Raw genomic sequence first — 25,346 nt, forward strand, 5'->3', positions numbered from 1 at the left:
ATTGAAATTGTGGTTCTGTAACTTCGTAAACGTCAACATGAGATTCATATGCAACATTTCTATGAAAATGTAGATGCCCTAGCAAACCCGTAACAATAAAATTGCATCTCCAAAGAGCAGTGGTTTCTCAAGGATGGTAACACATATATTGCTCTCTAATTTGCGAGCTATATGAAATAGTTCAACGTACGGTAACTTGAACTACAAACACAAACTTTGATGTAACACTCGTGCAGCTATACGTCGAAGAGCATGTCTATTTCAGATCATTCACATTTGGTGTCGAGTAGATTTAACAGATCAACGTGTTAGGCCTTAGCTCCTAAAAGTATTTCTTAGCCTGCCATGTTTAAACAAGTACAGGGCTATAGAAGTTCAAGCCATTTGCTATAACCACACATCGCTAGTTGTACAAGTGCATATCTTTTAGCCTTTATTTAGTTGAAAAAGAACCGGCATGCTACACTTCATAATAACTAGCCACCGGCAAGCATAAAGCAAGTGGCGAACATGGAAAACAAGAAGATTTTTTAAGACTGATGGTTGATTTATCAGATAATGGCATACAGAGCGCGATAGATGTTTATTACCATCTGACTTACAATAAAAGGCATAAACTTTACATATAATAACATATGAACAATCAGGGTTGTTGAATGTGCCAAAAAACACTTACAAGTCACACTAACTGAAATGCATCAATCAGATTGTGACTAAATTAAACACACCGTACATACACATTCAAAGCGCAAAACTGCCACATCGAGGATTGAAAACTTAAACATTGCTCTGAAATAATACAAGGCTGGTTATGTAATATATTTCATTTTTGTACATTTATAAATTATTTACCTTTTACATACATCGCAAGATCATCACAAAAGATGATTACATGCATAAAATTTATGTTTACAAATATACACTTATCAACTGAAACAGAATATCTGAAGAAGAAAACACCCAAAATGTAGACAATAACAATTTGTCAATAGTGAAAATAAATAATCGTACAGCTAGTGATAGCCAAAGCTATAGGAAAAGTCTTTTTCCCGTAAGTGTTTTCTGGGTTTTACTTAATAACAGTTGCTCAAGATGAAGAAACGAGTAGAGTAGGAGTCAGCAAGATTAAAATAATCCAACTGCAGCATGTATAAATCATAGATCATACATAGCAAAGTTAAGGGTCATCTAGAAAATCGAAGAGCCGACAGAAAACTTGTTAACTAAAAGAAGTGAAGAACGTTCAATATAAGTCTACAAGTTGAATTGACCTCGATTAGTAACATCAAAGAACAGTCAAAACCAATGTCCCACAACTCTACCAGAATTATAACCCACACGCATTGAGCAGCATATGTTTGTCTTATCAAGACGCTCACTTGAAAATTCCATCAACAGCATTTTATGTGTTGTCATTGAGCCATGATATCGTTGGTAAGCTCTATGCATAAAGACAATGAAACTCCAGCCATTATAGTACACTATACAATTATAGCACCGAGACATCATTGAGCACGACTAGCCGATGGTAGGCAGCAGCACAAACTGACACAATTCACAGTAGCCCATCAAACAAAAGGGATGGGACCATCCAAAATTGTGATAAAATTACCATCAACATTTCTTTCCAAACTGTGGAATGTCGTCAAACAGTTATTACATTTACATCTATAATACAAGGGATGTCTTCATTCTTTGTACAACCAAGAACTAACGCAATCTTTCATGAAAAAAAGGAGTGGATGCATGATAAAGAATGAGACAAGAGTGGGAGGAGACAGAAGAGAGCAAAGTATTAAATTACTATGTACACTATACATACAGCGAACTAGGTTCAACCTGACTAGAGAGACAAATAACTTACTAACAAACATGAGCGACGTCTGCATACACAGAATTATTCCAGCGACTCTACACTGCTTCTCGGATGCTTATCTTAAGTACCTGTTATTAGGATGAACCCAGAGTGGCGAATAACAACGCCCTTAACATGATGCACACACGCACACTAAACATACTCGCACATCTCACAAGCCATTCATTCAGTTGCTAGATTAGGGTGATGGAAGCAGTCAAAATCGTAATAACTTAGATCTACTAAATATTTGCAGAGCTACCACACGGAGCACACAGCTAAATATATAGAGCAAGTCATTTTCAAGTCCAAGCTAGATATTAGGAAGAGTGAGTGGGCTTCCACTAAGGTCCATTCCTCCGTTTTTCATCAGATATTTTTCAAGTTTCGCAATTATATGTTTACCATAAGTGTATTTCCTAAGGGTTGCCACATGTGGGCGAATCTTGTGCACCAAGATTTTGCGCTGATTAGGTTCGGAGATATCCAACATCTTCTGAATGACATAGTTAGCATATTGGTCCTTCATCATAATGTAGAGGGCACTGTGTCCTCCTTCTCCAACAGCTGCGCACACTTCCTCTATGAGAACAGCCTTTTCAGCTCTGGAGCCATATGAGACACACTTTTCCACCACGTTGCTGCAAAACCATACATTCACCCAAGATGTATACTTCCAATGAAACAACTTTTAAGGAGTCGCTACTCGCCATATTTATGAGGAATACACAGATTGCTCAGTCAGTACCTTCCGTTTGTATTACTCGATGAATAACAAATACCGTACTTTTCGGACTATTAGCCGCTACTTTTTTCTGATGATTTGAGCCATGCGGCTTATATAAGGGTGCGGCTATTCTGTGGCTTTTTTTTCACCGCTAGGGAGCATTAACCAAAATCTCGGGTTAGTGCGCCTCTAGCGGTGAAAGAAAAAAACGAAACGATGCCTAACGGTACTGTTCCGTTAGGTACCGGGTTAAAAAGCGTCGGTTAATACGAAACAATGCCATTAGGCAGTGTTCCTTTTTAAACAGCAAAGTTGCCGCCGCGTTAAAAAGCACCGTCATGAGTTCTGCAGCCAATACAAAGGCGCGGCCTATGTATTGTTTTATTATCATTTTTTTTTGGAAAATAAAGCAGATGCAGCTTATATAGGGGTGCGTGCGGTACATAGTCTGAAAAGTACGGTAATGCACGTTTGAATAAAACGTCCTTGAGAGCAAATAAATCTTGTTATAAGAATCAAATGAACATTACTTGCTACTTATTTAAAAGGGAATTGAAATACTGCGTAAGAGCATGAGCGTGTTTAAAAAAGTTGAACAATTTGAAACAAAGTACCTCAGTTGCTAAGTCAGCATGGCACGTACACTTTAGTTCTTAATGATTTACTAGAGCATTGTTTACGAACAAAAAGTAAATATTAATATAACACTTCTAATACTGATAACACTGTTGGTGCTTTAAAACTAGATGGAAACCATCATTTGCCTGGGTATCAATCAGCTAGAGATATAGAGTTATTGTAATTGCCACCATTATTGCAAAAAAACAGGTTAGCTCCTATCGCAATGCTCCATAAACTATTATAGCTTTATTTTCGACTGCTCCATTGTATAAACACATTCAATCTTTACATAAACCAGTGCTAAAGCCCAACTTTAAAGCTTTCATAGAAATATGAACAGTGCTCAATTTCTTTGCTATCGCAGTCATGACCAAAAAAGGCGACGATGTCTCGGTCAGGTGTAAAGAGCACGCAGATAGCGGTTTTCAATACTCATGAAGTGGTACACCATGAATGCCTTCCACAGGGTACTACTGTGAACCAGTATGTTTATATTGAAAATTTAAGTCTTTAGAAAAAGTTAGGCGCAAAAGACCTAAACTGTGGTGCACAGGTTCATGGGTGCTGCACCATAATAACGCACCAGCCTGCACTGCATTTTCTGTGAAGCAATATTGCGCTAAAACAACGTGGCCGCTCTACCACATCCTCCACATTTGGTTCCCTGCGACTTATGGTTATTTTTTAATCTAAGTTAAAACTTATTATGAATGGGACCAGATTTAACAATATAGAGTCGATTCAATGTGCAACAACGAGAGAGCTAAACAGCATCGATGACTATGGCTTTCAGCCCTGCATGGCAGAAGAGGTGAGACAAGTGTATCGGTAGCCCAAGGCAGTACTTTGAAGGGGACTAACTAGATAGGTAAATTAAAGCAAAGCATTTGGAGTTATAGCTCCATTCCTGGAACTTTTGGATCAGACCTCGTATATGCAAATTATTGCATCATCAACTCAGCTAAAAGAATTGTGAGTTCAGCAGAACCCAAACATATTATAACATAAATATACTCTCGCTTGCCACTCGAGGCAAATCTAAAATCAGCTGAGACATATGGTGAAAGGTAAAAAGCTGATGCTTGTTTGAAGTACTTTAGGAGTAGATACATGTATAGGTGTATACATGTATGGGCAACTTAAAAAAGTTGTAAGAGCCGGTAGTCCATAACCATAAGAGATGACAAGACTTGTAACAGTCAGTGTTGACGAAAGATTAATAACTATACCTGGCAAACTTGTGCTGACTCAGCTGAAGAATATTCCCTGAGACATGAGAGACAATTTTGCTCTTCTCTTCCATACGGCCATGCTCGAGCACATGCTGTATCACATAATTACCATACTGATCAAGCACAAGCCTTTCGGTATGATCGTGTAACTCGGAGAGGATAGCATTTGTCTGCTCCGGTATGCAGTGCTCAAGGATGCGCTGTATGACTCGACAGCCGTATGGGTGTGTCGAAAGAGTGCACACCTACAGTAAACAGCCAGCACTACAGATGTACCGGCAATCAATCATTTACCGATCACAAGTCATTAGCTGGGTACGATGCCTACGATCACCAGATGGTTGTTAATGTCCAGCTGGCTTAATGACCCATCAGACTATTCATTTGATCCACTTTTTATTGTTGCTGTCACAAGTTACCTTCATAAAGTATCCATGATAAAGTGAGAGAGCTACTCATATGAAACAATCCTATGAACTTGGTTCAAGAAGATCCACAAATAGTTGAAATGCAACTACACTGCTATTCTGTAAGCTAAATGAATAGACAGATAATACATGCCTAGCAACCATTTAATCATTCCAAAAAGCAAGTCACACTGCGCTAAGTAGGTAAGTAGAAAGCGTTGGCGGATATCCTATAAGGAACAGTCAGTTACTGAGCAATGCATGAGCAGTTCAATGAAAAGAAGCAGCAGCAAATTTGCTATATTAAATAGAATAGTGCGACTGCCAATCAATTGCTGAATGTGAATTCTTGCATTGCTCTTACATACCATAAAACCTCTAATTCAGCACCACCTTTATTCGAACACCACCTCTACTTGACCGCCACTACCGAAGGGTTGAAAAATAGAGCGCCACCCTTTAATTGAACGCCACTGACATTCTTTAATCTTTACGAATCCATAATAGCAAGTAATCAGTATAAAGTGTCCACAAAATCATACTAATAATGACTCGGTTACATCAATAACAATTAATTCTTTCACTTTTTCAGTTTGAATTGATTAATTTCGTTTTCCAACATTAAAACTTTTTATTTTTCGTTAAAACTTAGAAAGCAACACTATAAAAATAATTATGAGCTGCCCCAGGTTAATAGTAGTTCCTTGTTTAACTCTTGATACTTGGACGTATGTGAAAAAAGGTTACATCTACGATGGTATATGAATGATTAGTTTTAGGCTAAAAGTTGTGCTTACAGTCCATAGGGCTAAAAGTTTATCATTATTTATGCAAAATGCAATGCATAAATGTTTTGCTCCGCTAACAAATTATTTGGATGCTTACATCGACTAGTTCAGCAGTGCAGAAGAATTGAAGTCAGAAGACATTGTGGAAACTATTAAACAGCCAGAAGATGAAATCCTTTTAAACGAAGGCCACAATCTAAAATGCAATTGGCCGAGAAACTGCAAAATTGTTTTTTTGCATTATTATAAGTATGGTTTATTTATGCCACTTGCTCTTGAATATGTATATACAGTCAAACATGGATAACTCGTCCACGGATAGCTCGAACACATGGTTAATTCGAACATTTCCTTTGGTCCGTTCCCACGTAATGATAAATTGCTATAGATAACTAGAACTCAACACTGTTAATTTGAACTGTTTTTTTGCCCAACGGCTACCGAAACGGTTGTTATCGCTTTAGAAAATCACTTTATTCAAAGCCATAGAGGTAAACTTCATCTTTTCGTAATTCATAAGCGTCGTTATTACCACCATCGGCAAAATATTTTTGTAAACGACTTTTCTAAAGGTTTGGTGAAATTTGATTTATACTGCTATACGATGAGTAGCACGGGCTAGCCGGGTCACGCGCGCAAGGATTTTCGCCACGCACATACAAAACAAAAATCGCATGTTGTTTTTGTTTTGTATGTGCGTGGCGAAAATCCTTGAGTGCGTGACCCGGCTAGCCCGTGATGAATAGTTTTCCGACGTTGATTCCGTGTTGAATCAACGTCGGAATGTTGAATGTTTAAAACGTCTTAAAAATTGTTGTAATTAAACTTTAACGTTGTCAGAGCTACAAAAAACTATTCATCGTTTGACCTAAACACAGAATACGTGTGTACATTCAATAAGTATCTATTAAAAAAACGTGAGTGATATAGAATGTACGTAAAACCTCGTAAAACTTCTAATTGAACTGCCTCGGAGTGTTGCTCTTAACAAATCCCAGGTAAAGTAAGATAATCTTTGCATAAACTTCAAGAAAAAACGGCAAAATTGATCGTGGGTAAAACCCCAAAAGAAAAAAATGTCTTTTCTTTTGAGCATTTCAACAACGATCAAGTTTTGCCAATGTCAATCTGAAAAACGTCCTGGCAATAACATCACCTCAAACAACAAACCAATCTCAAGTGATAGAAAAATCTCTATACTTTTTCATAAAAACGTTTTAAACTTTACATTAGAAGCATTTAATTTGAAACAAGCCATTTGTGCTTTTGATTTATATTATAGTTTGTATATGTACATGTATCTACTAATAAATAAGTAAATATATGGACTTGTGACAGTGCTCTGATAACTTGAACGCTCTGATAATTCGAACACTTTTGCTCGGTCCCTTGAAGTTCGAGTTATCCATGTTTGACTGTATATATATCTGTAGCATTTGATCGACTATCAGTATATAATATAAATTTTCAGATTTATAGCATATTATTTGATGGCATCCTTGCGGTTATCTTAGCTCGGCTTACAGTGGATAAAAAGCCAGTTTTGGCTGCAAGCTACAAGCATCAAGCTACCAAACATCAATGAGTGCAATGAGCTTTTATGCAACATTGTTAAATACAGTTATAAAATAAAAATATGCCTTCAAATTTAGAATAAAATAAAAAATTGAAAGCTCCAACAAATTTCAAAGTAGGGCACAACCTATAATACCATCAAAGGTTAATTGCAAGCAATAGCTATCAACTGGTAAAGATATTTCTCGGCTTTCCAATGCATATTTATTTATGGATCTATGACAAGTTAAGGTAAGTTAGCAGATTTTTTGCATGTTAAAGGGTTAATGTCACTCTATCCGAAGGAGAGTGGAAAATATAGGTAACATTCTCTTCACCGGAAAATGGTTAAATTTAGCTTTGCGAAGTTTTGATGAGCTATCTGAAAAATACAACGCCAGCCTTTATTTGCTGCCACTATAGAAAAAGGATTGAAAGATAAAGCGCCATGGCTTTCACATAGAGGTTAAACGGTAAATTGTTGATTCATATCTAACCGATGAAGATTTTTTGTTAAATAAAATACTTTTCTAGTATTAATAAATTGTTATTTGCTTACAACTATGCACAAAAATCAAATTACCATTTGTATAATTATTATGAATTGCAGTCTTTGACATCGTCAGCTTCAAAAGTTAGCCAATAAGCATAGTCCTCGTTTTCATTTCCTAACACGTGGCTTAACTTGCTGAATGATAAACAAACGAGGAGCCTGAAGGTATTGCTTGCTTTTTTAAGAGTGTGGTCGGTCTTCACGCCATTTATACATACACAAACATGAAGCCCAACTTCAAATTCTTAATTGAAAATAAAGATGTTTAACATGGCAGTGATGATAAGAGCATTATGACACACATACATGCAGTAATGGTGAATGGAATGCGAACAGCAAAAAGCCTACAAACATGATACTCATGGTGAAACTAAGCAATTTCCCCAACAATGGCAATCAATAGATTAAAAGGCAAAGATGATGTAATGAGATCACAGCCGGTTGAGACAGCTGACCTTGTAGAAGCATGAAATACAAGCTGACAAACATTTTGTGAAGGAGACTTAAAAAGCTGTCAGACTCAATACAGTTGTACTAAGCAGTCACATAACGCTGTTAGACTTGAGCACAACTAACCTGCCCTCTGAAGGCATCTATTATGAACTGCAGGTGATTTGGGTCGACGCATTCTATACACTTCTGCACCACATGATTACCATTTTGATCTTTGACACACCTCAGCACGTGCCCATCCAACTCTTTCACTATGCCGATCTGTAAATATGTAATCAACAGAGGCATGAAATATACTGAGAACAGATCTGCAACAAGGTTGAATTTATACAAAACTTCAGCCTCTGAACATTTTTTAGATAACAAAAAGCATCACCAACCACATTGTTACATGAAGCGACCAGTGGTGTTCAAGCTTGGGGACTCCAAGGAGTATCATATGCGAAAATTTTATTTGCGTGATGATCTACAAGTGAGCCAGCCCAACAAGGTGCTACACTTGAGACAAAAAGTGGAATGCATAACCATATTTCCCGCTTTCAAGTCAGTTACAAGTGTAAGTTACTGCCAATGCCATATACCTATCTTCGGTTAAGACTTATTACCAACACCTATTTTTTGATAAAAAATCAAGCAAATTTGTGCAACCCGGCTCAATAACTCATGCAGCATTCGGCATACATTTTATTGTTAGTCCCGGCAAAAGGTTAAAATGTTTATCAGTTTGAGGGCTGAGCTGCTGAGCTAAGAGATTTGGATGTATCAATAAACAATAAAATACCTTCCTGAAGATTAACTCATCCAACTATAAATGCAACACTTCACTCTTTAGAATATCTAATCAACACAAGCTTCACTGGCTAAGAGGCACGAAACGCTAAAAATGCTATTAAATTGATAGGTATATAAATTTGTGTGTAGCAAAACGGAGAACCAAGAACTAAATCAAAAAAATTGAAAAGCCTAATGCAAACATGTTCATCTAACTAGAAACAATTGTTTCATTTTTAATACTTAGCAACACTCAGACATGAACTTGACTGACAGACTTGACAATGAAATGTCAACCTCTTAGTCAATTTGAGAGTGTTTGTGGTTGAGCTGTGTGCCACAAATAGCAGAAGTAGCAACATTATCCAACATTTTTTTGATGTATAAAAATCGGTTAAAGTGCACTAACACCCGTCATATGATATTCGCTATTGGGCAGGTTTTATATGATGGGTAGAAACAACGCTGTTATTCACACGGTGTGCCCCATGTAAATATTTACAATGCTTGTGAATCGCCTGAGATCTAATTTTTGAGAGCCATCAGTAGGTGCTCCATGTAACAACAGTAAAATATTAAAATGGTGGCTTACGATAGTAAACTTGCTGTTTAAAACTGAACAAAATGTTAGCAACTTGAACATAAAGAGATTTCATTTGTGATATAAACACGACTTATCATTATAAGCTTACCTGCATGTCGGGAGAAATGGACTCGAGAGCCTTCTGAATCACTCTGCATCCATACATCTGATTTGCTAGAGGCAGCACATGTCCGGTGAGCCTCTGCGCAAGTGTTTGCTTGTGCTCAGGCAGGCCAAACTCAAAGAACTTTTGAATGACATAATTACCTACAAAATACACTGTAGGTATAACTAAGTACTCTAATTCTTCTAAATTAAATAGCAGCTAGGCATAAGCAACCTCCAGCAACAAAGCATAAGAAAATGCACTGCCATAATTTCTATGCAACCAGTAGTTCCTATGAACTGAACATACAACTTAACAAACTCTGCAGACCCACTAGAACTAGTGCTGCATTGTCTGACGATTAGATGACTGCAACCATTTCATGCGACCATCTTAGTAGAAATGTATGCAGTAGTGAAAGGAATAGTGTGTTTGCAGTTGGCACTTATACAAGACAAAGGATGCGCATCAGTTAACATATACGATATATAAAATTGATCGCAAATGATAGATACACGGCCGACTTACCAAAGACATCAGTCATAAGACTGTAGGCAGCTGTGAGTATCTCGTTGAAGATATGCTGTTTTTCTACCATGTTGGCTCTCTCCAGCTTTTGTTGAATAAACCTGTGAGTAATCAAGCACATGTCAGTAGATGCTGATCGGTGTCAAAGGTAGTAAAGAAGAGTGGCATCTAATCATTTCTTTGTAACAATGGATTTGGTACAACAGTGTAAAGACAGTCATATTAAATATTGATTAAGTTTCATCGTATAGCCAATGATAGCTGATGATAGCTGCAAAGTACACGCTATGCCATCTATCAGATCAGAATAATGGACTTGTAGACTGTACATCAAACAAGTGTGTTACTGGCATACAGCACTCAAGCGAACTCAGTAAATCTACATGGGATGGATCAGCCATTTCTTGCCTACCTAGATCCGTGCTGGTCCTGCGAAAACTCAACGACATGGTGCGACAAGTCCTTGAGCTGAAGGTTGGGAATTCTGTTATTACGGAAGTCCTCCAAGAGGCTGCTTCTGCCCATGTTCATAGAATCTTTAGACTGCCGATTTCCAAACATGGTGTTAGAGGCTATGTTGTTGCTGTGGTGCGATGGTGGTAGATTGTTATTTCTGAATGTACCTTCAGCACCTGGTGCTGTGCTATACAGTCGCCCACCCGAACCCATGCCTACAATAAATTGGTGAATAAAGCTAGAGAACTGCCCTATCAAAGACAACAACAGCAAACTTCAGCAACATGAGGAAGAGGCTGTAAACAACTCACCCACTCCGAGGCCTGTGGCACCAGCAAGAGCCGGCGGGGTCATAGGCGAGGGAGGTTGTACGAGACCAAGGGGACCCGCTGGGCTGGATTGCATATTCATATTGTGGTAGGCACCATCTGGGAAAGAGTCTTGCCTTTGTGGCATGGCTGAAAGTAGATTTACAAAGTGTATAGAAAATAAAGACATTGACCATTGTTGCATATACGCGCGCTACCAAGTGTGCAAAACAAGAAAAACATTCTGGTGTGCCAGAACTGGGGTAGCACTAGTTGGTCATTCGTTTCAGAAGAAAAAAGTAAAGCATGACATTGCTCTTTTGTTTATAAAGGCTGGTACACACTACACTATATGGCAGTATGTCGGCGTCAATCCCACAATTGCTTGCACTATCACAAACTCATCTGCATTTACATCAGCTAATAGTCCGCAACAGCGTTCACATTACACAATATGGCCACCGAAACGATGAAATAGTGGTATTACAGCAACTATAATGAAGGGAGATATAAATCAAGCAATCTCTGACAGCCATTCACCATCATTGAAGTAGTACACATTGCAGACTGTCGTGGCTGCTCGGCGAAATATAGGGAAGCTTGACAGCTGAAGCGCTTCTGACATATGCACATTGCCTTGGCGATGCTATTGGTCTACAGTGCACATGGTCAGCAAATAATTATCAAGAGAACAACTCCACCATACGCTGATACAATGGGAACAAGCTTTAAGGCAGTTTTCTCAAAAATCAACAAGCCAGTTTTCGGTCACAATTATGCGCGAATGAGCAGATTTCCTGGTATCCTCGCGATTGCAGGCTACAAGCTAAATGGGGATGCACTGTTTATTTTTAATTAATATTACCTTTTGCGTTTGCATTTCGTTTTAACATTTAAAAAAATCTATTTTAAAATGCGTAATGTATTTTTTCAATTTGTAATTTTTAAATGTGACGTTTCAATTTCAAATGTCCCGCCACCAGCTTGAACTTCCAGTTTTTACGGCTATCGCAATTAAAAATGAGCTTTGAACTTTTACACATAGACTTGTATAAATTATCTCAAGTAAGAATTGCATCTACATTATGATTTTTCATTTGTTTTCTTGGTTTTTAATAATTGTATCAGTATCTAATCATTTTTCATTGTTAACTTGAATTGTATTTTCTACTCTATATACTGATTCGCTGTGAAATGATGCTCAATGTAGACAATGCCTAGAAGAAAGCTTCTTTGAATACTACCAAATATAACACATAAACCATAGCTGATAATCCATCGGTAACTTTTGACTGATTTTTGTCCCAGCAATTTGCGTTGCAAATAAGCATATTTACCAATCTACATTGAAAATTGATATGCACGAAAATATGTTCATCATTCTTATTGGTTGTTTGCGTATGCTAACTAGTTCTGCATAGAACTACACTCGACCTGCTCTGAACTAGTTGTCACAACAGTACAATCACTTGCTAGTTGAACAAGTTCAAACTGTAGTTTGACTGATTTTCAGTCGTCTCAGAACGTTTCGAAACTTAACGACTGATCAAGATGTTTTCAAAATCTGCCCGATTATCGGCTAATGTACACAGAGCTTGAATGCTGCTACGAATACAAGTATTAAGCAGATAACATTGCAAACTTTCAGGGCAAACAATAAGATAATAAAATTTGAATGGTTCATGACAGCTTTCTCAGTCTTGTAGCCTCCTATGACAACTATTTTAATGAGCAGTTGCTCATCCACGGCACACATGAGTTAATCAGTTTATAAAACACTGCAGTGCCACCAAATTAAACACATTGACACAATAGGTTCGACAACACGCCATTAGAACTCACCAAAGTCCTGAGGAGGCGGCATCATATTGACATTTTGTGGAAAGCTGTGTCCATTCACCTGTCCATTGCTGACAGGCAATGGTTGAGGAGCAACTATTTGACTGACTGCACCTAGATTTGCTGGACCTCCATTACTGTTGTTGTAATTTACTGGGTTGCCACTGAATCCTGTTGTGACAAACACTACGAATGTATGATTCAGCGACAGCTTTAACTTAATACCATGATATGCTGAATTTTATATGTTAAGCAATATTACTTCAGCAGAACTAGGCCACACATTGTTCAGCAGCCTACACATTAATACCATTACTGATGTAATTATGTAGTTGTATGCTCCGAAGCCATGCAAATATGCTCGCTACGCACATTTTAGTGTTTCGTAGCGCTACCCATTAATGATGAGTTGAATTCACTCAAAAAATTGTTACTGATCTCAAGACTAACAACTGTGTTTGAAATAAGAAACCAGGAATGGACGCGAATGACGAGTAAAATCTTGAAACAAGATAATGCATTGAGTCACTACGCAATTGGAGCAAGCAACCAACATATGTTAATACTAGGAACTAGTGACCGAGTATTGTCCTAGGCCGATATTGATCAACATACAGTAAGTGAAATGTGACTGGGTGCACTGAACAGGCAGTCACAACACCTACATGTACTTCGGTGAATAATAATAAATTGATTCCTTGGCTTGCCACATGACTAGTCTTAGATAGTTATGACAAGCTCTAAACTATTAATAAATATGAAGCCACTTTGAAATCATTTGAAAGACAAATAGAAACCTGCTTATGTTTTATGACAACATTTGTTTATAGTCCTACTTATACATTTATTAAATGTAAATCTATTTAGAGGACTATTGAATTAGTGCTGCAAAACAAGCTCCAATGATAAAAATAGTGTATTTTTACTCACACAGGTTTTATTATTTCTTCAACATGTTTAGATTAATTAAAAGTGACAAATTAAACTCATAATATTGTTACTGATCCAAACAAAATAATAGAGTAATTAAAACACAAATTTTAGTTATACACTACTTCTCCATGATAATAATTACCATACATAGATATTCTTTTGAACTAGGATACGCCTTGTATAAAATACACATTAAATTAAGATACACATTAAATTAAGATACACATTAAATTAAGATACACCTAGGACACTTTTACACTCGAGGATATATTACTAAAAATAACCAAACTGGCAGCCAAAAAATCATTTCAAGACATCTGAGAAAGTTTTTTCAACGTGTACATATTGGCACCAGAACTTGTATACATAACATGTTATTAACAGTTCCTTCAATATTTGGTAAACTACGATAAGTATTTTGAATAAGGGATCACATAGAGAATGTGTTGTAATTTAATCTACATATACTTATTTATATACTATATCAACTTTATACTACATATACATTAAAAATGAAATGCAAATGTATTAAAATACTGTGTTTTGAAAATATTCTTTATTTATTATTGTTCTGAGGAAACAATTGCAAGATTTTTGTGTTGATGAAACTAAAGTTCAGAAATTCTAGTTGATTTGTACTGAAATGGGTTCAAGGACTAGTAAACTGTTACCACTATTAACTAATGCTGGCTTGTTTGTTGCTATTGAATTACTGTCTGCGCTCATTTTGGTAGTTATTAGTTATATTAAAAAATGTAGTAAGAATAATTTTTTTATGGTTTCAGGTATCACTTACAAATTTTTGCCCAACGTTCTTGTTATAGCATGAGATCTGTGAATAATAATAGATATCAAAAAACCTTCAAATGGTAAAATTTTCGCAGTTTAGAGTTTCCCTGCCTTGCAGAATGATCGGGAAAATTGACTTTTAAGCCTGGAAATGCTGTGTCTGACTCAACCAATTACACTGAAATATGATGCATCGCATGCGTTGGCATCAGCTAGTTATGCCAATTCAAATGCTGTCATCCAATGGGTTATAACAGAAGCTGCAAGGTTGTTGTGCTAAGATGTAAAAAAAGCAAAGACAATCAGTATGATTTCCTTAAATATTATTTTACCTTGTTGAGCTTGCGGAGCATTATTAGCGTTGAACATAATAGGAGCTGGAGAAATAAGGCGAATTGGTGCACCTGGCATACCTCTCGGATTGTTCATGGTAGTCACTAACTGTCCATTGTGGTCATAGAAAGCTACTATGGCAGGGAATCCTGCAAGTTGAAATAAGTTCAGCTACAAATACTTCGTTAGACAATAATACTTGAGGAAGATAGCATGAGTTGAATGAAAAGTAGTATCTACCGTACTTTTCGGACTATTAGCCGCTACTTTTTTCTGACGATTCGAGCCATGCGGCTTATATAGGGGTGCGGCTATTCTGTGGCTTTTTCTTTCACCGCTAGGGCGCATTAACCAGAATCTCCGGTTAGTGTACCTCTAGCGGTGAAAGAAAATACGAAACAAGGCCTAACAGTACTGTTTCGTTAGACAATAGGTTAAAAAGCGTCGGTTAATACGAAACAATGCTGTTAGGCACTGTTCTGTTTTAAACCGGAAAGTTGCTGCTGTGTTAAAAAGCACCGCCCTGAGTTGAGGCCTATGTATTGTTTTATTATCGTTTTTCGGAAATAAAGCAGATGCGGCTTATATAGGGGTGCGGTTTATAGTCCGAAAAGCACGGTACTCATAACAGTCAGAGATGGCCTTTCTGGTTGCAAATACTTTATTTATTAAATCACAACTACAAACAATAAAATTAGTTATAAGTTACCATACAGCAGTTTAATGTGCATTTGCTTTTCAACATTGGTTTGACCTTAGTGGAGTAGGTCACAAACTGTCGCCAATAACATTTGGGTAAGGCGAGACGGTTTGTACTATATAACAAGGGAGTCTTTAAGCATGCAATAAACATTTTAGCTATAGTTGGCTTTTATATCAATGTAGATTATTGCGGGTAGTACACTTGCAAACAATTTTAGGTTTGCAGATTTGATTCATGCGTAGAACTGCGAGATGGGTGTATTCACATACACCTCAAGTGTCTGAATATAACTGATAAAATTATATATAGCGGGTTAGTTTACCTTTTTAACTGATACAAAGATATTTTGAACTTAATTAAGCTATTTTTCAAACTTGACATCTATTAATATTTTAATTAGCCTAAAATCACTTCTCATAGAAGATTGGTAAAAACAATAACCTTTAGCGTCGACAGTTTAGTTTTAGATATTTTTATCAAAGCAGATTTTGACCACCATTGCCTGCAGATTTCAAGCAATTTGCAATGACTCCGTTTTATTCTTCTCCAACTGTTACAACTCACTTTTCAATTCACAAAAAGTTTGCCTAAACATGAATTTTGCGTTGCTGTTAGTTTTTTGACATTTACATTTGAAGGACATTATAGTGACTACACTGCACTAGATTTCACAGCACTACATGTAGATTCAATTTCATGGTAATTTCAGATCAGTAACACATATGGTTAATAGCAATAATTACTCATCATCACCTGCCAATATATTGTCAATCAAAGTCAGCATTTCAGTTGGTTCAAACTACCAGTAGCAAGTTATACGAAAGTGAAAATGTTTTTTACGTGAGATACTCAATATTCACCGCATTGGGTAAATATTGATGCCAACGCACTAGGGTCAATATAACCAGAGGAATAATTAAAAACTTGATACCTTTGGATAAAGATTATGTGTCAATGAACCTTGAGAAGTTTATTTGCTCATTCCTTTTGAACAACTGCTACCTTTTCGCATACCAATCTAGCTCAAACAGGCTGAAATAGTTGTCAAGGTTTTAGTTTTACAACATCCAACCGGAGTAAAACATTTACAATGACTATGCAACTGTAACCGGCTGTCTGAAATGAGCCTATAATAAGTCTTTTAACACTTTGAGGACTGATTGTTTGCAATGGCTTTAATATCTAGAGACTGGTCACGTACACAAATTTTCTCTTGCTTTGAAATTACTAATACAAGTGTTTGCTAGGACGAAAGCAAAATAAGAGAAGAACCGATTCAGTTTAAACCAAATGTGTGAGGAACTCGTCACACATTTGGTTTAAACAATATGCAAATAATATGGGAACTACAAATAAATTATATTTTCAGTTAAAAACAATTGGATAAATATCTGGCCGAAAGCCTAAATACCATATCTGGAATATAATAACTTTTACGAAGAAATAAATCAAACAAACTGCTGAAACTTAGGAAAGTGGAGTTATTTTGTTTTTTTAAAAATCAAAAATACACAAAGGTTCAAAGCCATAGTAACCTGAGCCTTTCTTTTACTACTATTTGTGCTTATATCTACTGATTTCTGCAATAAATACAAACTTGCTTTTATTATGACAGTCAACAAATACTATAGCTTTTAGTAAACAAATTATTGGTGAGACAGTTTTCACTTTTAAAATTATCCTATTCAGTTTTATCACTCCTGTTGGTGTATTTTGGACTCTCCTAAATAGTCTTTGGTTTGCTTGCTAATATGACCGAATCGAGTCAATCCTCAATCAGGACTCCAATCGAGTATGGCACATTTCAAACACAGCGAGTTAGTTCTTTTTTCACTGGCTTTTTAAGAGTGATTGACTCTTACGATAGAGTCAATCTAGAGTTGGGTTACTGTTATTATTTTTTGGCGGGAGTTTGTCAAAAAAGTGATCAAATTCATTTTGACTGAAGTTCAACAGCCGTGAGCCACATCATTGGAAACGCATCAGCAGTTACTTCTCTTTGCTAAATGGATACATCATGAATTATAAGAGTGTCTAAGCTTTCTTCTAAACAATCTCCCATATTTATGATTTCCACATTGAATAAACGGAAGTTTTTTTCATCACTTCAACATCTTTTTACTGGTATAACAGCTAGCCATCTGATCGTGGTGATCAATCCCTGGTTTTTCTTTATCGCAAGTGATTATATTTTGAAAGCTAGCGATACCCTTTAGGTTCTTCCTCAGTAGCTAGCGTCTCAACCGTATCTGCTGTTAAAAAGAAGAAACCATCTCTCCATTTTACTACTAATACCTGATTTTTGTTGACTGATTTTACTGCTTGCCATTTCAGACACTGTAGATGTTCTTGAATACATCATTAACCATATAAAAATCTATGCCAACCACGTTAAAAAAATATGGTGATGAATATCTAAGCATGAAAACTTTCTGTCACTCATGTGCAAGTTTATAAAAAGAACGATAACATCTCAAACATCAGCCAAAACATAAAAATGAGCGCCAAATTTAATTGAATGAATCTTAAAGGTTGACTTGCAACAAAATTCACATTACGGTTATTTGGTATCAAAAGATTCACCATGTCTTACTCTGCTGTGTTGTAGGTGCAAGATATGTGGAAATGTGATTACAAGCTCTTAAAAGCTCAAAAACGAATAGTTGATCGCAGCCATCACGAAACCGCTGTAGATCGGAATCAGTTTATTTCTCTGACGTAGTCATTACATTTGGTTATTGTTTTGTCACGTGATGTTTTCACGTAAATTGAAAGCCCAATAAAAGGTTCAATATAAAACTTCCCGTAGCACTAGTTTATGACAAACACTTCGGGTTTTACCGAAGACCCCATATCAAATATAGATGCTCGCTACTTTACAGTTTTGTTTCGACTTGGTCTAATCATCTAGTGGTAATCTGACCATGTGACCCATGCTTCGCGAATAATTTCTGCAGCATTTTCCGATTATCACATGTAACCAACAGACTCGTCATGTTTATCAGACAATGATATGTACTCCTTCGAGCTAAGGCTAAAAAATTAAACGAATTTTCACGGTAGGTTATAAGACATCAGAGCTGAACGTGACAGCATTAAAATGACGATAATACAGACGCCTAAGAACAATAGACATGGTTTTATTGAATGCGTGAAGTATATTTGTGAAAATATTTCGACGAATGAGGTTGCGTGAAAGGGTAACCGGAACCATCTTGTACAACTACATCCCATCTGGAGAAGTCTTCAAGTAAGATATGACTACTACACGGAAACATGGAAGTTTAGGACTCAGAGCAAGCTATAGACAAATTGAATTCACTATTACTTTTTTACAATGAATAATACTACTGCTTTCTGTCAGCCAAGCCAGCTATATTCCATTTTAAAACTCACCAAAAGACTTACTTCATTCTAGCGCTGAACCCTCATTATAAAGATACTCTTTGGTACTCGCTGATCCACCGATTATCCTGGATACTGCTAACTTGCATTTGCGAGGTGAATTATTATTTGAGACACATTTTACTGTCCAACATTGTAGATAAAACAGTAGCTAAATATTTCGTCTAAAACCACTGGAGTAAACTGCAACTAAAATTACGGTTATATCAAGATTTCGCGAGAAAACAACTCTAAGTAATAATGGGTTATGTCCTCAAAGCATTACAAAGGTTTTGAACTAGTTATTAAAGGGAAGAAGTATATTGGTGCTGATGTCGCTTTCCAAAAACAAAAATTCAGTGCATATATTATCTAAGTATCCAACTATTTTAGTGTCGACCGTCAGGGCAGGTAAATTGTGTTAATTCACAGTCCAAAACTATGCTAGTCACACATTTAGACCCACAGTTTTTCACTTGTACAAAGAGATGCTCCATTGAAAAATGTGTGACAGCTCCAAGGTCACACATACATACAATCGTAACAGCTAAATATTAATGCAGAATTGTCTCCTGAGTATTATAGATGACTGGCAGACCCATGACATTTGGTTGGGAAAGTGAAATGTGGAAGCATCAGGCAAACAAGGGCTAAGGAGGGTAATGGAAATGATACCCAATTGATGTAAAAAATGAGTATATGGCACAAGGACAAACTAACGGTATGGAACGAACTGAACTGAGAGCAAACTGGAAATCACCAGAAGCAACAGAAATGCTCACCATTCACATCAACCACATTGCTTGGCATTTGCATTTGAGGAGGATTAATTGGCTGGAAGGATCCATCACCCGACTGCATATTGTTTTGCTGGCCAGGAGTCAGAGGTCGTTGATCGCCTCCCATTCTCTGCTGCTGATTATTCACCTGCTGATTTGGCTGAGCCTGATTCTGCTGTGAAATGATGTTGGCAGGATAAAACCCCCATGGCATCTGTACAAGCTGTGTTGGAACCATTTGACCTGCTGAAGAACATAGAGAAAACATTTAGCTGAGTGCCTGCCAATGGGAATGGCCAATCTAAAATCTGTAAGACACTGATTATTGTCGGTCTCATTCTTCTTGATTTACTAAGCAACTTTGAACAAACATTTGGTTCAAGTCTAACAGCGGCACTGATAGTCAGTGAGTTATTTATGCTTGTATAAGCAAATACTTGAAGACACCACTCATGATACAAACTGTTTACAGATTTTGCCCTTTGAACACCATATGATTATAAAACCAGCTGCATAGTCGCTGTTCGAATAAGCCATCAACGCACCTCCATATTAGTATCTCTCGCACACAGCAATGCTGATTTTGAAGGACTAGATAGCAGACAGGCCTCTATTCGGACCAACACAAGTAATCAGGTCGAGCAGCCCTTATCTACTAGAAATATCAGCTCTAGCTGATGGAGTACAATCATTAATTGGCTGATCGTTTTTGTTAATAGAAGCTTTATACATGAATACAACTAGTACACTAGTAGTAGACTAGTAGTGACTCGAATGAAAGGGGACAATCAATTTAGCTCAGTGCCCATGTGATACAAATATCTGTTGCTGCTAGGGACTACGTATAACTAGAAAACATTGCTCATGACTTCTTGTATCCCAGTGATTTGATCGGCTTCACCAATTTTTCACTATTATGATCACAATGTCAATTGGCCACTCCATGCCAGTAGCTATAAAAGTTATGGAGCGTGCCCATTATCTAAAACTTTAGGATTTAAAAAAAGAAAAAAGCACTATAAGAATGCTACTAATTATTGCATTGACATTCAAACTTGAAAATGGGATGCTGAGGTTTGGGCCGCCACTAATGACTACAGCAAGACATCTACACCCGAGACATCTAAGAAAACCCGACACCGGAAGCCATTGAAAGAAGCACTTGAGCTGTTACTCAATTAGCTGGACTGTTCCTTGACTAATAGGCAGAGTGATGTGAAGAAGAATGATGGAGATTTGATATCAATTCACTAACCTACCGGTGAGGATCATAATTCGGACTGTCCACATGAAGCTTACCTGCTACAGGCATGCTAACAGCATATGGTTCCTGTCCATTGATGAGATATGACGGGTGAGCGAATACAGCTTGTGAAGGGGGGTTAGTGTTGGGGGGCATGTTGGGAGAGTTAGTATGGCTGGGAATAGCAGAGTTGTGACCTGCAAATAAAAACAGAAACCTTAAATACAGACATCAACTGCAAATACATGTTCAATGCAGTCAGCATTGAACATGTACATGTATATTGTACGAGTGAATGTATCACTGGGCAATATTTACTTGCAGCATACAAGCTATTTTAGACAGCCGGTAAATCGCGGCTGAAAACAAAAGCAATGCTAAAATTTCAATAGTTATCAAGTTAAATCTTTATAGAGCGAAGCTATGGCAACTCTAATAGTTCAATGGATATAAGTACTCTAAAAATTGAAGGGGAGGTCTCTCCATAGTATGATCACATCTTAATTTCAAACGCTGCCTTGCATAGCTGTTCAATATGGCTGATTTAAGGTTTGTCTTGTACCTTGCTCAACTAACACGATTTCTATGTACAATATGAAACTTACACTCCCAGAAAAAATACTTACAGACAAAGCATGGCACAAAAGATAAGACAACTTTCTGATCACGACGTAGCAGTATTACTGATTGTGTTTTACGTTTGACATGTGGCTTACCCATCTGCTGCTGGGCCATGGTGAACTGTTGGGGTGGTGGGGCATTAACGACAGTGTAGGGCATCTGAGCGGCAGGCTGGCCACCAGGAGTCGGGGGTTGTTGTGGGACTGGTTGGAGAGAAGGCTGTGGCATACTGAGGTTGAGAGAAGGCTGAGGATGGTGTCCAGTCTGTTGTTGATAGTTAGCTGGTGCCTGGCTCATCATCTTTGAGTGACCGAATCTATTGCCTTGAGACTAGTTGATATAAAATATCAATAGATTGAAAATTGCTTTGCAGCATATAAAAATGCATTCAACAGACAAAGAGTCACAACTTTTATTTTTGCTCATTACTGAACTATCAAAGCCAGCCATAACACGAGACAATAAAAAATGGACGATCTATATAATCACGCCTACAACAGAAATAATACAAGTTGGCAGTAGTTTGAACTACTAAACGAGACGGCAACATAACCTTCAGACTGGAGGTTAGAAATATGCTTACCTGAACAGTAGAGTTGGGATAGATGTCAAGGGGTGGAGCAGACATGGTATTGAATTGTCCGGCCGGGGAGTCTAGAGAGGGTGGGGCACCCATAGGAGAGAATTCTGGGTAAGGTAAGGCTTCAACAGTACTACTGTTTATTGATAACCCATAGCCTGTAATCAGCACACCAATGCTTATTAATGATACATGGGCACATCTACAGACTGTATTTCATTTATTCAGATAGTTGCAAATGCCCAACCAATACCTAAATGTAGGGTTTATGAAAAGCATGTGATATTTGTGGCGATTGATAAGCAGAGTAGTTGGTACACAAAAATGACATGCGTTACCTTCATCAAGGAACAGCAGGTTAGTTTTCAAGAGCAAATCACACAGCAAGGTAAAAACAAAAGGTTTTGTATCAACGTTTAATGGTTTAGTGTTTTTTAAATTTATAACAGATGAGTTAAAAACAATGCTGAAAACTATCACTTTATTGAAAAAAAAACTGCTCGTTTCTCTCTGTCAAATGACGCGAGTGATGAGAGACGTATGTGAAAGCGAGAATCTCACCTTGAGAGGCATTCAGCTGATCCATACTTGAGGTTTGGGGGAGAATGGGAGCATAGGTATCGCGAGATGAGGATGAAGGCTTCTTTGTTGGGGTGGAGCCAATGATGGAAGGAGGATTGGGTGGTTCATCGTCCCGAACGAGCTTGGACAGTGGCGACTCAGTCCTAAGCACCCTACCAGATGCCAGAATCTCAGCCATTCAACATTAAGAAGCTGGGAAGCAAAAGCCATGTCATGCACTACAAGCCCTTCTGTTCTAGGACATATTGTGCATGACATTTCGTATTCCGCTTCCCAGCTTTACCAAAGATATTCTCTGAGAGTCTCAGATGTCAGGTACTCACGCACTCCCTTGGTGCTTAATAAACAACTGTTGGTATGACAAATGAATGCCAGCAGGTAAACCAGCAGTAAAACAGTTACAAGAACTTGCAACAAAAAAATTTAAACAACATGACTTAATAAGGAAATCACCAACTTTTTTTAAGAAAGCTCAACACTGTAACCTGCACTTTTTGGAAAATGATTACGGGAGAGACAACTTTATACTAACCGAAAGTAATTTCCTCAGATAAAATTGTTTGACGCGTGTTCACAAGCTGCTACACAAGTATTGCTATTGTTAGGTAGCTTACTAACAACCCAGCTAACACACTTTGTGCACTAGATGTTGCGTATACCCTTGTCCATCCATTATATCCAGTTTTGTCCAATCGTGAACTAAGATTACTGAAGATTATAAAATTTACTTCTACCGTGGATAAAATTATTAACGTATTGTGATTGAAGTCAATTTCTACTGGTACACCTTGCTAAGGAATTGAAGTTCATTCTCTGTCACTGCCTAATATTGCGTCCCGCAGTTATTATAACGAATGCAATATTTCAAAACAGTTCTCAACATTGTTAAAAATTTCATGTCACTCTTGTAATAGTTAGTTTTCCATGGAAAAATTGAACACATGGTGAGTTTTGGCTGATGTGATATTGAAAGTAAAACAAACAGTAAGTTTTTATGACTACTACCTGGCTAAAGCAATCGCTATGGTAGAATATTTACAACAAACCAGATAACAGGCCTTCACCTAAATACTAAAACGATCCAAGCGAACTAACCTGTACCCATCGTCTCCACTATTAATAAGCAGTTCTGATTGGCTGTCACCACTTTTATTGTTGTTGTCTATTGGCTCAAAAGGAGAAGAGGTCTTGCTACTTATCTTACCAGTTGGCTGTCCATCATTCTCAGGGTCGTGGCTCTAAAAAATATGTAAAACAGTGGAAAAAAACAGTCCTAGCATGTGACCGATAATAAATAATTGGCAACCCTATTTATTAATTTGGAAAATAAATTTCAGCTCAATACATCAAATTACTTTAATACTGATAGGTCAAAAATTGTGGGCGCATCATCTCCACGTCAACATGTCAAGCAAGACACAAGACAGTATGGCAGGCAAAAGAAAACAAGCGTTGTCATTCTATACAGCCAATCTAGTATCATATTGCCCTTCATGTCTAAATGGTTGCTAAAGAGACACTTCATTGATTACTGATAAGTTACAAATGATTCCACTAGAATTCGAATAAATACACTCTAACTGCAATTAGCTGTGGGCATCTATGAGTAGCCAACAAACAGCGCAAAAATTGCAATTAACAGCATAATGACAGAATTGTGAGTTTATGAAAGAAGACCAATATGGTTTATTGTGTTAAAGCTTTATATGACAGAAAGTGCACACGAAAATGTCATTATGCCAAGAAAATGAGAATATGAATATATTAAAACACGTTGAGGCAATATTTCGATAAGTCTCAGAGTGATGAAATGAATCATGCGAATATATGTCAGCGACAACTGATGATCATGTGTAAAGATTCCCAAGAACGATAAGCTAGTCATTGTAAATCATTGAATGGATTTGATCATTTCAATATCATGAACTCTTTCACAAAGGAGATGGAGAGAATTCATTAAAACAATCTCCTCGCTATATATGCTGGCTGGCCTGTTGAAGCAGGAGCAATCTAAGCAAGACCCACGCCTAAAGCTTTAACTTTTTTTCAATTAGCTGATGGATGAAGCAAACAAAATGGGAAATGCAAATCCTTATAATGGCTGTGCTGTTGGGGATACTGATAAGATGAATCAATCAGCACTGTAGGATTATAATCAGTACTTACAAAGTCATGGTGTTTGATGCCTCGCAATTTGGGAAGGTTTTTGCGAAGCGGATCACCCAGCATGTATTCAACCATATCTGTACCCAAGCCACTCTGAAATGCTCTATGTCCACTTGGTGACAATGTTTGAGCAACAGTATGATCTAATAACATAATGACAGTAGAAAATAAGGGCACACAAAAACAATGAATTAAATTACTGTAACTATTTCCTTTAGGTGGTTATGTCAATATATAATGTCCATTGGTTATTTCTTGATCGCTCATAAACACAGAAAATTTTAACTATCAAGCCATGTATGACCACACAAGGTATGAGGAAAAAATTAAATACAAATTAATTGTTTAAAGTCAGAACCACATGATCAGAGCAGAGCTGAAATTGGAATGCGAAATGCTGGCTTTATATATCAAATCCTGATGTTATTTGTTGGCAGTTTTTGTCAGAAATG

At 37.2% G+C, this 25,346-nt stretch overlaps 1 protein-coding gene across 1 annotated transcript in view; it reads right to left on the minus strand.

Annotated features, from left to right (window-relative positions):
- Window positions 1-564: 564 nt before the first annotated feature.
- Window positions 565-25,346, minus strand: part of LOC137385878 (pumilio homolog 2-like) — a 30,975-nt gene continuing 6,193 nt past the window's right edge. The window contains exons 5-20 of the mRNA XM_068072459.1: window positions 24,895-25,037; window positions 23,824-23,966; window positions 22,708-22,880; window positions 22,150-22,304; window positions 21,662-21,896; window positions 21,002-21,142; window positions 19,706-19,948; window positions 14,836-14,985; window positions 12,785-12,952; window positions 10,946-11,092; window positions 10,591-10,849; window positions 10,179-10,279; window positions 9,654-9,811; window positions 8,314-8,451; window positions 4,433-4,680; window positions 565-2,496 (exon numbers count right to left, since the gene is read on the minus strand). Of these exons, the coding sequence (XP_067928560.1) occupies window positions 2,169-2,496; window positions 4,433-4,680; window positions 8,314-8,451; window positions 9,654-9,811; window positions 10,179-10,279; window positions 10,591-10,849; window positions 10,946-11,092; window positions 12,785-12,952; window positions 14,836-14,985; window positions 19,706-19,948; window positions 21,002-21,142; window positions 21,662-21,896; window positions 22,150-22,304; window positions 22,708-22,880; window positions 23,824-23,966; window positions 24,895-25,037 (2,930 nt within the window). The 3' untranslated portion in view covers window positions 565-2,168. The remainder of the gene's footprint in view (window positions 2,497-4,432; window positions 4,681-8,313; window positions 8,452-9,653; window positions 9,812-10,178; window positions 10,280-10,590; window positions 10,850-10,945; window positions 11,093-12,784; window positions 12,953-14,835; window positions 14,986-19,705; window positions 19,949-21,001; window positions 21,143-21,661; window positions 21,897-22,149; window positions 22,305-22,707; window positions 22,881-23,823; window positions 23,967-24,894; window positions 25,038-25,346) is intronic.

The sequence above is a fragment of the Watersipora subatra genome, chromosome 1 (genome assembly GCF_963576615.1).
Source record: "Watersipora subatra chromosome 1, tzWatSuba1.1, whole genome shotgun sequence".
Classification (NCBI taxonomy): Eukaryota; Metazoa; Bryozoa; class Gymnolaemata; order Cheilostomatida; family Watersiporidae; genus Watersipora; species Watersipora subatra.